Source organism: Myotis brandtii, unplaced genomic scaffold (genome assembly GCF_000412655.1).
Source record: "Myotis brandtii unplaced genomic scaffold, ASM41265v1 scaffold1170, whole genome shotgun sequence".
NCBI lineage: Eukaryota > Metazoa > Chordata > Mammalia > Chiroptera > Vespertilionidae > Myotis > Myotis brandtii.
Genome location: NW_005354050.1, coordinates 81,126 through 97,310, shown reverse-complemented (window position 1 = coordinate 97,310; position 16,185 = coordinate 81,126). Strand labels below are relative to the sequence as shown.

At 51.4% G+C, this 16,185-nt stretch overlaps 1 protein-coding gene across 1 annotated transcript in view; it reads left to right on the top strand.

Moving 5' to 3' along the window:
• The window catches only part of BZRAP1 (benzodiazepine receptor (peripheral) associated protein 1), a 25,911-nt gene extending 17,612 nt beyond the window's left edge, over nt 1-8,299 (top strand). Inside the window, exons 22-32 of the mRNA XM_005858382.2 lie at nt 3-740; nt 1,376-1,475; nt 1,579-1,733; nt 2,534-2,702; nt 3,300-3,344; nt 3,769-3,801; nt 3,987-4,090; nt 4,181-4,252; nt 4,431-4,541; nt 5,106-5,167; nt 8,211-8,299. Of these exons, the coding sequence (XP_005858444.1) occupies nt 3-740; nt 1,376-1,475; nt 1,579-1,733; nt 2,534-2,702; nt 3,300-3,344; nt 3,769-3,801; nt 3,987-4,090; nt 4,181-4,252; nt 4,431-4,541; nt 5,106-5,135 (1,557 nt within the window). The 3' untranslated portion in view covers nt 5,136-5,167; nt 8,211-8,299. The remainder of the gene's footprint in view (nt 1-2; nt 741-1,375; nt 1,476-1,578; nt 1,734-2,533; nt 2,703-3,299; nt 3,345-3,768; nt 3,802-3,986; nt 4,091-4,180; nt 4,253-4,430; nt 4,542-5,105; nt 5,168-8,210) is intronic.
• Nucleotides 8,300-16,185: the final 7,886 nt, after the last annotated feature.

Below are 16,185 nucleotides of genomic sequence, written 5' to 3'. Positions count from 1 at the left end.
AGGAGGAGGAGGAGGAGGAGGAGGAGGAGCAGCAGCAGCAGCAGCAGCAGCCTGGGGCAGGCTCTTCTTCCCGGGACCGCAGCCTGCAGGAGCCTGCGTTGCTGGAGCTGGGCGGTGACAGCAGTCGTCCTCAAAGACCTGGACCATGTCCCTTGTCTCCTGAGCCCTGCAGTGCCGGGGACCACCTGGAGGACATGGCAGGACTAGTTGGTGGAAGCAGCTGGGGGAGAGGAAGTGGCTCTACCGAGAAGCCCCCAAACCGCAAGCGGTCCCCAGATCCCCGTGAACACTGCAGCCGCCTTCTCAGCAACGGCGGGACCCAGGCTGCTGGACGACCCGGCCCCACACGGGAGAGGGGTGGCCCACCTGTGGGCGAGGGCGCCAGGGGTGGACCGGAGGCTGGTGGGAGAGGGCGGCCAGCCCCTTCCCAGAGGTACCCTCATGGCCGGACGCCAGAGTCTATCCTGACCAGCTGCCTCTCCCCCAAGTGCTTGGAAATCAGCATCGAATATGATTCTGAGGATGAGCAGGAGGCAGGCGGCGGGGGTGTCAGCATCACCAGCTCCTGCCACCTCAGAGACGGGGAGGCCTGGGGCACAGCGCCCATAGGAAGGTCCAGGGGAGCTCTGAAGGCCAATTCAGGCCCCAGCCCCTACCCACGCCTCCCGGCCTGGGAGAGAGGGGAGCCAGAGCGGAGAGGCTGCAGTGCGACTGGCAGAGCCAAGGAGCCAGCCTCCCGGGTCCGTGCCCACTCCCCACCCCCGGCAGCCCCCTGCCTGCTGCCGCCTGGTGGCTCTGCTTGCTGCCCACCAGCCACTCCCATTCCACGCTGCCGCCTTCATCAGCAGAGGTGGGGCTGGGCCTCTGGGCTCCCTCATCTGTCTCTTCCCACCCACATTCCACTGCTTTGCTGCTTCTGCTGATCGGAACTGGGATGCACCATATTCTGTTATTATTTAGTCACCAATTGCCGCCAGCCGGCCCCCGGCCTTCGGGCAGGGTGGCCCTTTCCTCTGCTTAGGACACTGACTGTGATGTCCAGCGTCACCAACCCTGACGCTGAGGAGAGGCCCTCCTCTCAGTTTCTCCTGGGTCAACTCTAAGTTCTCACCTTAGTCCCCTCCACTGCACACAGCTTACCAGGGTGGCTGGAGCTGGGGCTCTCCACCGGCCCTGCCTCCCCCCATGGGGGTGTCTGAAGTCTCCACTGAGGCTGGACCGAGACTGCAGGAGAGGAATGTTGTGTCCCTGCTCTGCTGTGCTGCTTTTGCTGACGGGGCAGAGCTGGGGAGCACGTGCGGGGTCCTGCCCCTATTGAGGTGCCCGCCGGAGGGATGGTGTGACATTTCTGCCCTCTGTTGCCCCCTCTTTGCAGGCAACGGAGATCGGAGAGCCCAGAGGGCAGGACAGGTCTGGGCAGAGGGGCCCCCTTCGGAGAGGGGCCCGAGCCCCCAGGCCAGACGCCACTGAGCTGGGTGAGCACCTGATGGGGGCTGGGCTGGGCTGGGTGGAGGGGGCCTTTCCTAGCCTCTTGGCCAGAGCTCATTATCATTGCTCTCTCTCCCCAACTTGCCACAGCCCCTCCGAGGAGCCGCCCAGAAGAAGTGCTGGCTCACCAGGACCTACCTGTCAGGGTCTTTGTGGCTCTGTTTGACTACGACCCTGTGTCAATGTCACCCAACCCTGATGCTGGGGAAGAGGAGCTCCCCTTCCGGGAAGGCCAGATCCTGAAGGTGACTCACTGTCTGGGTCCTCCCCCCTCCCTCCTCTCCTGTGTGGAGATAGAACCCATGCATGGGCCAGCACACAGCTTTTAGAGCCACGTGCAGTGGGGCTGTCACTTCTGGCTGTGTAACCTTGAATAGATGAACTCTTCTGGGCCTGTTTCCTCATTGGTAAAATGGGGATAATGTTAATGTCTACCTCACAGGGCTCTTCTGAGGTTTAAATGATTCAGTTCACACAGAGCACTTAAACTGCCTGGCACATAGCCCAATATAACTACTGCTGTTAACATCACAACATATATATATATATGTTTCAGAGAGGAAGGGAGATGAGAGATAGAAATGTTAATGATGAGAATCATTGGTCGGTTGCCTCCTGCACCCCTATGCCCCCCACACTGGGGATAGAGCCCGAAACCCAGGCCTGTGCCCTGACTGGGAATTGAACCATGACCTCCTGGTTCATAGGTTGACGCTCCACCACTGAGCCACATCAGCTGGGCAGCATCACAACTTTTATTATGCTTCCAAGTATTTATTGAAGGCTTTTGCTCTTGCTCTGAGGTTGGGGAGATCTGTTTTGAGGTAGGGCCAGGGGAATGGACGTGCAGGTAGTGGGTGACGATGATACAGAAAAGGCTATTTTCTTTCGATCCTTATTCTTGGCCCTTTCCCCCTATTTCGTGTTCCACAGCCACAAAAGGCAGAGCGTTCTGCAATTCCAAGTGTAGCGCTGCGGGGCTGGGGCCTTGGGCACAGGGAGCAAGCTCAACTGGCCTCCTGACACAGCTGGTCTTTGCCTCCAGGTGTTTGGGGACAAGGATGCTGATGGCTTCTACCGGGGCGAAGGTGGAGGCCGGAGGGGCTACATCCCCTGCAACATGGTGGCTGAGGTGGCTGTGGACACTCCTGCCGGGAGACAGCGGCTGTTTCAGCAGGGTTATTGGTCCCCGCAGGTTCTCGTTGAGGGCTCAGGTATGACCTGCCGCTGTGCCTCAGCCAAGGCCCCCACCCCAGTTCCAATCCCCCCGCCCCCCAAGCTTTGTACGTCTGGAGAGGTGGGAAGCCTCATTTTTCGAGAGTCTCGCACAGCCACGGGGGCCTCACAGAGACTGAGGCCAGTGTGGCCACAGCAGCGAGTTGCCACAGGGAGCAGGGTCTGCTGCAGAGGGGATGGGCTTTGTCTTTTGGATCCTGGAGGTTAGGGATGGGAGAGGAATGCTCTTTTTTTAAAAAACATTTTTTTTTATTGGTTTCAGAGGGGAAAGAGAGATAGAAACATCAATGATGGGAGAGTATCATTGATCGGCTGCCTCCTGCACACCTCCCACTGGGGATCAAGCCCGCAACCCGGGCATGTGCTCTTGACGGGAATCGAACCTGGGACTCTTCAGTCCACAGGCTGACGCTCTATCCACGAAGCCAGCTAAGGCAGGGATGCTCTTTAGAAACGTGCGCACAGGGACCCTGGTGTGGCCCCAAGAGGAGACTCCAGAGTCACTGTCCGATCCCCTGCCTCGGTTTCTCTCTTACATTCACTTGCCTTCCTGGATCTCTTTCTGTCCTCCACAGCCCGAACGACTGGGCCTCCCCCCAAGCCCCGCCGCTCCAAGAAAGGTGGGTGAGACCCCCTCTCCTTTGGGGCCCGTGAGGATGAGTGGGGATGGGGGTCACTGCTTGGCTCTCTGGGGACACACACGTGGGGTTTTGAGGAGGTAAAGGGGATCGGGGCAGACCTTCCCACCATCCACCCTTCTCGAGGAGGTTAGTTCATTTTAAAGGGGACCGGAGTGGCTTGCCGGGCCCTCTGTTCCAAAAAGCCTCTGACCGTAAACTCTGTGCAACCTGGAGGAAGTCACTCACCCTCCCTGGGCCTTAGCTCATGCCCCACACCAAAGGGCTGGGCTCATGTGCTCTCTGAGCATCCTTCTCCTGCATCCCTGAGGTGAGGCTGAGCATCCCGCCCGCCCTGCCCCATCCCCTGCTTGGGATGAGCAGGGATGTGAGGGGCGGGGCTCTCACACACACGTTCTCTCTGCAGCTGAGTCAGAAGGTCCTGCGCAGCACGGTGCAGGTGAGGGGCCATCCTGCGTAGGGGAGGCCGGGGAAAGGGCTGGGGCGGGCAGGCCCTCTGGTCTCGGCTCAGAGGCTGCAATGAGTGGGGGAGTTGGTGCCGAGGGGGTCAGCAGACCTCCAGTGCAGAGGTGGTGGGGTGGGGAGTCTAGAGAGAGTCCTGAGTCTTCTCCTCTCCCCTGGCAGGCCCCCCCCAGCTGGTCTCCTCTGCCAGCCTGAGAGCCCCCCGCTCCATGGTGGCTGCGTTTGACTACAACCCTCGGGAGAGCTCCCCCAACATGGATGTGGAGGTGAGGACCCTCAGATAGAGGCCAGCCAATGCGGGTGGCGGGTGGCAGGGCCTCCCTGGGCCTGACCCCTGTCTCTCGGTCTCTCCACAGGCAGAGCTGCCCTTCCGAGCAGGGGACATCATTACTGTGTTCGGAGGCATGGACGATGATGGCTTCTACTATGTGAGAACACTGGGGAGGGGACGAGCAAGGGTTCCCCACGACGGATGCCTGGGGGAATGGGCAAGCCACCTCCCATGACAGAGATGTTGACCCCAGGCTGTTCAGGCGGCTTCCGGGTCAAGGGGGTGGGCCTGAGGCCTGTTTCCTAATCTCAGTCTCACCAGTATCTCCTCCCCAGGGGGAACTAAATGGACAGAGGGGCCTGGTTCCGTCCAATTTCTTGGAGGGCCCTGGGCCTGAGGCGGGCAGCTCCCACAGGGAGCCTGGGACACCCCCGGCCGAGAGTCAGGTCAGTGAGGAGCTGGTGTGGGGGTGGGGCCAGGGCAGAGTAGAGGGAGGGGTGCAGAGGGTGACGACCAATGAGCACTGTGCCCCGGCTGGAGCTGCTGAGTTCTGTCAGAGGAGCCCAGCCAGGGCCAGCTCCCTCCAGGAGGTGCCCCTTCAGCAGAGGGGTGATCCCCAGCCCAGCTGCCCACACCCAGGGCTGACGCAGGTGAGGGGCCCTGTGGAAAAGAACCCCTGTGCCTCCACACCTCTAGCCTGGTTTCAGGAATCTCCTACCTGCTGGGTCTCCCTGTCTCCCCAGAGCCTTTCAAAGCCAGTTGCCCAGCCGGGCAGCTTCCTGGGTTCTCACTCTTAGAGCGTGCCTCTTCCTGGGGTGGGTGGCGTACAGCTAAGCTCCAGCCTCACAGGGCAGGGAGAGGGTAAGGAGGCCAGGCCCGGACCAGAAAACCCCAGGTGGTCAAAGGCAGCGCAAAGCAGGACCGGCCCCTGTGACCTGGCGACCTGGTGACTGGGCGAACCCGTGGGTCTGTCTGTAACCCATCTCCTCTCTTTGTTCCCTGTTCTTCAGAGAACGAGGAAGAGAAGAGTCCAGTGCTAGATGGAGATAGATATATGTAGAGAAAGCGACATGTAAGTGGGGGGCTGGCCCCTGTGTCCGTGTGACCCCCACTCATCACCATAACCAGACAGCACTCCTTGGTCTCGCATGCCCGAGCCGACCTGGCTTTTCCACTTTCCTCCAGCGAATAAGAGAGGGAGATCTTGCTATGAGGTCATAGGCTCATTCCCTCCCCTTGCCTTTGGCCAGTGCCAGCTGTCATAGAAACACGTCATCTTAGTATATGATGTCCCATATCAGCGGACTCCTCAGATATTCTATAACATACGGCTTATAGAATATTACATGACGTCCACATTATGACTCATCAGTGTATTATGATACTATATGCAATGGTATTATAATATTATGATTATTATTGGTGACAAGGATGACACTGTAAAGCCACCAGTAATAATAGTCTCCCACCCTTATCCTCATCGTCATGACCTGTTAGGGGATCAGATGCATGATCTTACTTCCAACTCTCAATTTCCACTGCTGAGGGGAATACAAAAGGGTGGGGGCTTAAACAGTGGAGTCCATAGATGAACCACACCCCTCCTCTGGGGGGGCACTTAGAGACCCCCCTCTATTTCCCCATCAACCCTTCCCTCCTGGCCAGCCATCAGCCCTGACTGGTTGGCAGTAGATGCCATAACCTCTAGATGCTAGCAGACCTCTTGGTGGGCAGGCCCTGCTACATCACCTCAGCCTCTCCTCCCCGCTTAAACAGTGGAGTCCATAGATGAACCACACCCCTCCTCTGGGGGGGCACTTAGAGACCCCCCTCTATTTCCCCAGCAACCATTCCCTCCTGGCCAGCCATCAGCCCTGACTGGTTGGCAGTAGATGCCATAACCTCTAGATGCTAGCAGACCTCTTGGTGGGCAGGCCCTGCTACATCATCTCGGCCTCTCCTCCCCTTCAGCCTCTTCTCTCTCTCTCTCTCTCTCTCTCTCTCTCTCTCTCTCTCTCTTCCTTGACTGGAATCGAACCTCAGGCCCTTCAATTCGCAGGCCAACGCTCTATCTACTCAGCCAAACCAATCTGCGCTCCTCTCCTCTCTTCTTTTTCCGTAGAAGAAGGAAAGGAGAAAGGCAGAGGGTTTGAATCAGTACCAAAAGGAGGGATAAAGAGCTCTACTTGGACACAGAGCAGTCCAAGTAAGACCCCAGAGGCTTGAAATAGTGTACAACTTGGAGAATTATGATGTGTTCCAACCATAAAGTGAAAGAAAGTCTGGAAGGAGATGAGGTTGGAGAAAGGGGTCCCAGGCTGTCCTCACATGGAAGTCATTACAAAGCCTCTCTTTCCCACACTCCCTCTTCACTCCCTTTCTCCCTTTCACCAGGTTCACCTATTTGCTTTAAAATAACCCCTCAATTGAAAATTGAAAACAATTCAGGCCTTAGTCAGGATTTTCACCTTTATTCTGTGAACAATAGGAAACCATTTGACAGACTTAATTAAATGAGTGGTCAGAGCAGGGTTTCTTTTTAAGTTTATTCTCATTGCTGCATTGAGAATGGTCTGAGAAGGAATGGACAAGAAAGATTTGGACAGAGCAGGCAGGTGGTGATAGGTAAGAGAGATCATGGTGAACTGAAGTGGTGGTAGCAAGAAGATAGAAGGAGTATTGGACAGGGGTGGAAAGTATTTCTAAGGTAGAATTGATAGGTCTTGCTGATGGGTTGAGCGATCTTTTACCCTCTCTGCATCCACCCCCTTGGGCATTTAACTTTGAAGTGTCCTCTGCCTCTGTCTCTGGACTTGACCATGTGCCTGGCTTTGGGTAATAGAATGAAGCAGAAGTGCTAGGATGGTGCTTCTAAGTCTGCAACTCGAGAGGCCTTGCTCTTTCTTGTGGTCCTGTCATCTCCATGAGGACATTCCTGAGGTAGCTACCGGCATGGAACAGATACATGGCAGAGACTTGAAGTGCCCAGTCAGCCCAGTTGAGACTCGGCCAGATCAGTGGGCGGCAAACTCATTAGTCAACAGAGCCAAATAGCAACAGTACAACGATTGAAATTTCTTTTGAGAGCCAAATTGTTTAAACTTAAACTATATAGGTAGGTGCATTGTTATTAACTTAATTAGGGTACTCCTAAGGCTTAGGAAGAGCCACACTCAAGGGGCCAAAGAGCCGCATGTGGCTCGTGAGCTGCCGTTTGCCAACCACAGAGCTAGGAGGTTCAGCAAGGGGGAGATGCTAAAGGAGGGGCCAGGGCAGCCTCCTTTGTGCTGGGGGCTGAGTGACGTCCAAATATGTCTGGTTTCAGGCTCCCAGCTGCTCTCTCAGGGCCATTCAAGGAAGAGTTCCGATCTCCTCCCCATGGAGTGGCACTGGCTCCCCTCCACGAAGGCCCGGGGAGCACATCTGCTGGGCTGGAGGGCATGCCCCTTTGCCCCCTGGAGGGGACAGCTGCCTCTAGTGGTCCTGGTCCTTGCTCTCCCTTCATTGCGAGGGGATGACAAGGGGGACATTGGGGAACTCCTCCTGAGGGTCAGGTCCAAGGACTCTTGAGCTCTGTCAGCTCAGCGCCCCATAGAGAGGCCCAGAGAAAGGGAGGGGCTTGCCCAGGGCCCAGGTGAACAGGAGCAGAACTGCCTTTGCCTCTGTCCCTTCAGACTCCGAGCTCAGTGCTCCCTCAGCATCACTGTGTTCGTTCGCCTCTCTGTGCTCTGTGTGTGGGACAGGAAGGGTGGCAGGGCTCTGTGTTTGTTGTTTGTTTTAGAGAGTGAAAGGGAGGGAGGAGAGGGGAGAGAGAGAGAAAAAAAAAACATTGATGTGAGAGAGACACATAGATTGGTTGTCTCCCACAAGCGCCCCCATTGGGGCCGGGGTCGAACCTACAGCCCAGGTACGTGACCTTGACTAGGAATCGAACCCACAACCCTCCAGTGCACGGGCCGATGCTCTAACTACTGAGCGCACCGGCCAGGTGGGCTCTGGTTCTTGACCATGGCTCTGCAACATGGAGTTCTGGGCACCTGAAGCTGTAGGGTAAAGGAGTCAAATTAGGGCAGGGAGTTGGGCCCTGACCTTGTCCCTTTTCTCTCACATTCCAGGACTGGGCTGGCTCAACACAAGTGCCCCCGGGGCCTCCAGGTGGGCCCTGTGCCCCTGGCCCTGGCCGCCTTCCCAGGATTGAACTGGGGGTGCCACAGGGCACAAGCGAGAAGGTGCGGGACCTCTTCTCCAAAGGGAAGCAGCTCCTCAGGAAACTGGGCTCTGGGAAGAAGGCGTGATGCTCTGGCTCATCCTGCAGAAGGAAGTGGTTCCCGGAGGCGCCTCCCTCCCCCCACCTCCCCGCCCCGGGTTCCTGTCCTGGGGGTGGGGTTGGAGGACGGCCCTGGACTTCTATTCTTCTGAGTTAACACTGTGGCAATTGGAATGGAATCAGAGACTCGGGGAAGGTCAGAGCTAAATGAGTCCTTGAGGATGAATCCTCTGAATGGGCACCCTCCTCTTATAGGAGGGGAAACAGGCCCAGAGAGGAGGGAACTCACCATGGTCACAGAGCCAGGACTGGACCCGGGACTCTTGGCTCTTAGTACACCCACCTCTGCCTAGTTTCTCACCACGGGATGCTAGTCCCTCCTCTGGCCTTCCCCCTCCTAGGACAGGGGACCCTGGGGGAGAAAGGGGCCTGTTCCCTTGGGTGGCACTGGCTCTCCTGATCATGTCTTCCCTCCCCTGAAGGAAAGTTTGCACTGGATTGTCCCGAGCCCCTCCCCACAGGCCGTGTATATATGTACATACTCAGTGCCTCAGTCTAGCTTCCTCCATCTCGCATCCATTGCACAGGCCCGGGAAGGAGAAAGGCCATGCCAAAGCGGGCCTAACCCCCAGAGTGCTCCACCCCTCCCTGCCAGCCGGCCTCTGGCCCCTGTGTGCCCCCAGCCCCAGAGACCCAGGGGGCCAGAGGCAGAAAGCAGGAGTTGGGTTTGCCTTATTTTGCTCATCAGATTGAATTTCTCTTTTGCATCGTTTTCCTCTGGCCCCTGCCGGAGCACCGGGCTGGGGAAGAGGACAGAGTTATGCAGCTATTTTCATACATTCCCAGTTCAGAGGGGGTGGGGGCGGGGCTCTCCACCCTCCCCTCACCATCCATCCCACCCGCCTGCGGGGTGAGTGTCTGCATGTTTCCTTCGCTGTGGCGGGAGGTTGTTTGACTGAACCCCACCCCCACCTTGGTCTCCAGGGGTGAGGAGTGGTGGGGGTATTTGTTTAAAAAGACATTTTATTATAATAAAGTCTATTTTCACAAAACCCATGCTGCATTCTACCTCGGGCGAAGGACTCCTCAGGGGGCGGGTCATGCTGGACTTGAGAACCTAGAAGTTACATCCCAGGGTGCCTGGGGCAAAATGAATGGACAGCAAGCAGCTGTTGAGTTTCTTCTCTGGAGAAGAAAATGTGTCAGCTTCCCGAGTCCCTGGTTGCAGGGCCAGGTGTTAGAGTTGGGGCAGGGTCCTGGAGGGAGAAACAGAAGGGGACGAAGGGAGCACAGCAATCTTGAGTCCCCTGTACCAAACTCAGGGAAACAAAAGATGCAAGAAAAACTAACCAAAGAAGCAAACACTCACCATGCATAGCAAGACTAGAAATGGCAGGATTCCAGAAAAGACAAACAGATGGGAGATCCTACTCAGAACCTCCACGCAGGCTGCCTGTGGGAGAGTTCCTGCACGCTGCTCCGGCCTAGAGGTGGCCCAGAGCAGAAGACACCCCAGGGCTACGGACAGCCGGGGGTTCCATGTGTGACTGTTTTACATTCTCCTTCTCCCCTGGGGCCCTGAGGCAAAAGTGAGAATGTCTGCCTTTATTTTTATATTATTTTTATTTTATTTTATTGATTTTTTTACAGAGAGGAAGGGAGAGGGATAGAGAGAAACATCGATGAACAAGAAACATCGGTCAGCTGCCTCCTGCACGCCCCCTACTGGGGACGTGCCCGCAGCCAAGGTACATGCCCTTGACCAGAATCTAACCTGGGACCCTTGAGTCCGCAGGCGGACACTCTATCCACTGAGCCAAACCGGTCAGGGCTATTTTTATATTATTGTAAAGTAGATTTGTTGGGGGAGATATCTTTCTATATTGTTACATATTGACCTCCCTCATCAGTTTTAAAGGCAGCAAAAAGCCAAACAACAACAAAAAGCCCATCATGTGTATGTATCCCAATGTGGCACATTTTTGTGAGGGCTCTTTGGCTTGGTTCTCGTCTTTTGGTGGTTGGAAATGAGGCTGAAGTGAACACCCTGGTGCAGATGTCTTCATGCTTTCCAAAGCCTGCCTCTGAAGGATAAGTTCCTTCCTGGATTTAATATTGCTGAGTCAGAGCAAATATACGTTTTGGACTTTGACTAACATTGCCAAATTGCCATCCCATGGCATGGGGGCAATTGCTGCACTTATTTTTTCACGTGCTGACTGGCATTAGCTTTATCAGTCTCTTTGAATTTTAACTAATCTGAATCTTGAATTATTTTTCCTTGAGTTTAGTGCTGTGTGTGTGTGTATTGTTGTTGGGTTTTTTTTGTGGAATTTTGTCTCATGAAAGTTTACCCTTCTACCCCCCACCAATAAACACAAGTATAAAGGGAGTTAACAGAATAGCTATCAAACATTTGTGTAATCATGTAATTCAACTTGTCTTTACCTTTCTAATACTTCCCTAAACAAATTTTTGAAGCAGTATTTGAAACTAACAAAAGCTTGAATATTTACTCTTTGAAAAATTTTTATTTGCTTTATTAAAGAGAGAATGAAACCTTTCTAGAATGGTGGGTGTAAAATGCCCAGTGCTTTTCATATTTGGGAATCTACCTCCTAAAGAAAATGAAAAGAAGCATACTAAATTTTATCTTTAAAATAGTTACCTTGAATGCTTTTATGGGAAAAAATACTTACAGAGTTTACAAGTTCTGTGGAAAAATTTAAAGATCAAATTTAGATACATTTTTCAAAAAGAAAGTATTTAGGAACAGACCTAACAAGAAGGTGAAACAATAACATTTTTATAAAGAATATAAAAGTAGACTTAAATAAAATTATACTCAAGAATGTAGACTCAAGGCATTACTCAAAAAAGTAAACTCCACAAGAGCAAGTAATTTGTTGATTGCTATATCCCCAGGACTCAGAACAGTGCCAGCACATGGGTGCTCAGTAAATATATGTTGAGTGAATGAATGTACATGGATGGGAAAACTTAATATCATCAAGATGTCAATGTCACCAAGTTTATGTATAAATTGAATACAATATCAATAAAAATCTCAATAGGAGCTTTCATGGAATTAGACATTCAAAAATTCATGAGACAGACTACATATGTTAGAATGTTGAAGATTCTTTTGAAAAAGGAGAATTTATCTTACCAGAAATCAAAGCATATTAGAAAGTTAGGGTAGTTGCAACAATGAAGTATTAACATGGGAATGGATAAATAGACTTGTAGATCGGTAGAATAAAATATACATTTATGGTGGGATAAAAAACGTATCTCAATTCAGTGGAGAAATGATAGATTATTCAATGAAAGGCATTGGGCCAATTGGTTATTTATTTGGAAAATATTGAAAGTAGCTCCCTACCTTACATTGCGCATATACAAAAATTCCAGATGGTTTAGCAATCTCTATGTGAAAAATCATAGTACTAAGAATATATCAGAAAATATGTTTATGATCTTGTAGAAAGGGAGATCCTCTTAACCAACTCTGGAAACAAAATCCATAAAGGAAAAGATGGGTAAAATTTGACCACATCAAAATTAAAACCCTATAAAAAAAAAACAAATGAAAAGTGACAGGCTGGAAAAACAAACATTAGTAACACACATAGCTGACAGATTAGTGTTTATCCAGAACATATAATATCTTTTACAAATCAATAAAAAGTGACAATCCAATAGGAAAATAGATAAAACCAAATACAGGAAATTTGCAGAAGAGGTAATATAAATAAAAAGGTGCTCAGTCTCACTATTCATCAAAGAAATAAACATTGATCCAATAATGTGATTCCAATCTCTGCCCAGGAGAATTTTACAAAGTTTGGAGGACAGTTTGGCAACATCTAGCTATTAAAATTTTAAATGCACAAAATCTGTGGCCCCCTTCTCAATCTTCATCCTGGAGAACACTTGAGTGTGTGTACAAAGAGGCCTTTATTTCATTGTTTTTGTTACTGAAAAAAAAATGGAAAAATGAAAATTTCCATTGATGGAGGAATGCTTGCATAATGGAGGTATAATTCTGTTAAAGTATACTACACAACAGTTAAAAAGTGAGATTGCTGTCTAGGTGTATTATTGAGTGAGAGAAGCACATTGCCCAACTGTGTATATAATGTGATAGCATTTATGGAAAAATAAAGGCAGAGGAATATTTCCCACAGATCTACATATAGAAACGAATGTAAAGTAAAAGGTCTGGAAGGACAAATACAAAAAATGACCAGTGTGTATGTCTCAGGAGTGGAGGAAGGGGACTGGAATTGGGGATGGTGCAATACCCCAATCTAAAGAGAGCTTTAACCTGACTTGTTATATTTTAATTTTACTCAAAGTAGCTCCAAGGATGACCTGTATAATTCAAAATTAATTTTTAAAATTTTAAAGAGAGAGGAAACAAGGTCTTTGGGCTGGGTGCAATTGATGTCATTACCCTCTGCCCCTCCCCAGCTTCCATAGCCTCCTGCTCTCCAACCACACACTCGCACAGGAAATCTGGCTGTAATCCCAACTGAATTGTTCCCCAAACAGCATTAAGAAAGAACAAACTGTTTTGCAAACAGTAGCAGAGAGGGCCCGTTATCCCACAGGCAGTTGGACTTCACCTGAGGGGTGGGTCGGGGGCCATCCTCAAAGGACTATAGGCTTGAGAGGCAGGGTCCCCGCAGTGCCCTCCAGAGGCCACCCCTAGGATGGGGAGCTGGGGGGGGGGGGAGAACTTATGGGACAAGGCTTGTTTGGAATAGCTCCTGGGGCAATGTATTCTCCTTCAGGTTACTCTGCATGTTGGGAAGCCCTTAGAACCTCAAGTTCACCAGGGCCAGACAAGGAGGTCCTAGATGAGGGATCCGCAGAGGTGCACTGGGCTGCCATGCAGTGATCCTGGTCGGGCCATTCATTGATTGGAAACATTGTAAAGTCACAGAGCATCTCAAGTCTCTGCACACAAATGCAGGCCCATGGCCCCGGCCCCGAGCCAAAGGCAGATGGTTTGGCGCTTATACATCTTGAGAATTCTCCCACCACCGCGTGGGTAGAGAGTGAAGGGGATTTTCGCATCATTCTTTGCAAAGGCTTTCGTTTTTCAAACATTCATTGCCTCCCCTGAGAAAACGGGGTGGCCTTTTGAGGCCCATGAATCGCTAAGATGCCTCCTGCCCAGCTCTTGGCCTCTGGGCCTGCCCCATCCCCACCCCAGTGCACCCTCCGCTCTGCTGCCCAAGTGAGGTTTCTAAAATAAAACTGACCATGCACTGTATAGCCTTTATGGCTCCCTGGAGTCTTCAGGACCAGGACTTCTCAGTAGGTCAGAGAGCACTGGGTCCTGGGCCTCTGCCTCAACCTACCCCCCCACCACCGTGTCTCATGGTATAATGATCTGCATGGAGCCCACCTGCGTCCAGTCCTTTGCTGTGTCAGAATGCTCTCTTCCTGTGTCCACTTAGCCAACTTTTAAACATTCTTCAAGATAATCTCAAGCACCAACTCCTCGAGAAAGCTTTTCTAGGTCCCCCCAGTTGGTCCAAGCGCTGTTCTCCGATGCTCCTAAAGAACCCTGCACACAGCTCTTGGGGTGCCACTGGGGTGCCTTCCTGCGTCCTCCTGTGAATCCTCCAGGACAAGGCTTGCTCTTGGCTCAGTGGGGTACGCCTAGTGGCCAGCACAGTACCTGCCTGGCACGTGCAAGGGCTCAGTAAATACCTGTTGAATAAATGCCCGAGCTAAAGGTCAGAAACAGTGTGTAGAGGCCATTGGGCAAAGAGTGCTGGTGTGGACACCAGGAGACCTGGCTAGATGATTCTGCAGGGTGCCACCGTGCTGCCCTTGGCAGTCATTTCTTTCACTGGGCTCCATCTTTCTCATCTGTGCCAAGAGGAGCTTTTATTAAATGTCTCTTCCCTCTTGAGCCTTGACAATTTCCTTGAAAGAGCGAAAGGACACTAATTGTCAGAATTGATGAGGGTTTGGGGCATGAATGCTCCCCTGCTAATGGGAGGGTGAGGTGCAATCTTCACGAGGCCATGTGACAAATTTTTTTTTGCAAAAATCCTTAACAATGTGGATACCCAAATATTACAGCAATTTTACTTCCAGAACTTCTTGCCTAAGGAAATGATTGAAGATGTGACTAGAGGTTTAACTCCATGGATGTTGATCCTAGTACTGCTTGTAACAGTGAAAATGGGAAACAACCCAAGTTCCTAACAAGAGAGGATTGCCGAATGAATCATCGTATTTCATACGAAAATATTACACAGACATAAAAATGGAGTAAATCTGTATTGGTTAACATGAAAGTCCAGGCTACATTGTTAAATACTGAAAGTAGGTTCATAAAACAATAGTCAAAGTCTGTTCTTATCATTACTTAAAATACATATTATATCTACACATAGGATACCAAATTATGACATGAGGTTATCAGTGAATGATGAATCTCCTGCTTCTTATTTATGTAAAAAACAATAACAAACCTGGAAAGAAAAAAGATACGCACACTCTCACTTGATTATAAGTTATTTTGATTTTTTAAACTTTGTGCTTGTGTTCTATAATTTTTTGTGAATGGAAATGTATTTCTTATAGGATTAAAAAAGTATTTTCAAAAGTCTATAAAACTGTAGAACCTGATTCACAAAGAGTTGCTTGTCCAGTGGGCTAGAGGGGATCAATGGGGGGAAAAGGGGGACATATGTAGTACTTTCAACAATAAAATTAAAAAAAAAAAAAGAGTTGCTTGTCCAAGTTCACACCTAGCAAAGCAAGCCTGGGACAATGTCTTCTCTCTCATGGGCTCCTGGGCTCCATTTCCCAGTGGGTTTCAGGATCTCTGGAAAGGTGCTCTGGGTGTGTTGCTGTCCCTTATTCCTTGACCAAGAAGATGTGGTCCGGGCATAGAAGATAAGAGTGAGGGCAGGCAGGTGGCTGGAGTAGGAGGTGTGGCTCGACCAAACAGGCCATGGGAGCCATGGTTGGCATGTGCCCAGGCTGATGAGGTCCCAGGAGGTGGACAAACGCAGTCACTAGTCACAGGGCACTTTCCTGCCTGAGAACGGTGGCCCCTTGGCCAGCCTTCTTCAGGGGAGAAACTTCCCCCTCTTCTATTTCAGCACAAGCCCAAAGTTTAACCCCAGTCCTCCTAACTGCATTCATCTTGTCTCAGAGAGGCCTCGGGCTGCATCACCCAACTGACCACTAACCACAACCTGGTTCCTGATATCTGGGAGCAGATGGTGGGGGTGTTGGAGGCAGCCCCCTACCAAAAGCCAAGAAGAAAGGGGAGGAAGAGAGAGATAGAGGAAGTTACCTTGGTCCTGAGCCCATAGCCCCCGGGGTCCTCTTTCCTGTGAAACCCAACGGTCTCAGCCAGATTTCCTGTCCCTTTAGCCTTTCCAGGAATGGGCGGCTGCCCACCAGGGTTGGCCTCAGGGGCCAGGTTATGGTTGGGGGTGGGGACAGTACCCTGAGGCTGATGGGATTATCATCACTCCAGGTCTCCCCTTTACCTTCCCTCCTCCTCTGGTGTCTCTCTAGTTCCCATCATTGTTTAGGCTGTTGGTTCCTGACTTTTGTCCTTTTCAAAGGAACCCTGGAGACTAGGCTTAATCAGAAATTGGGGAGGGGAGTTAGTTATCTGTACCTCCTTGTGCCTAGAGAAGGGGACAGTTCTGGGCCCTTCTCTCCCATATCAGGGACCTCTTCCCAGTGGGGGAGGAGAGAGAGTTCAGGCTCTAGGGGCGGGCCTCGCCTGCCCCAACCCTCCCCCAGCTTGGAGGACATAAAAGCCTAGATCCAGC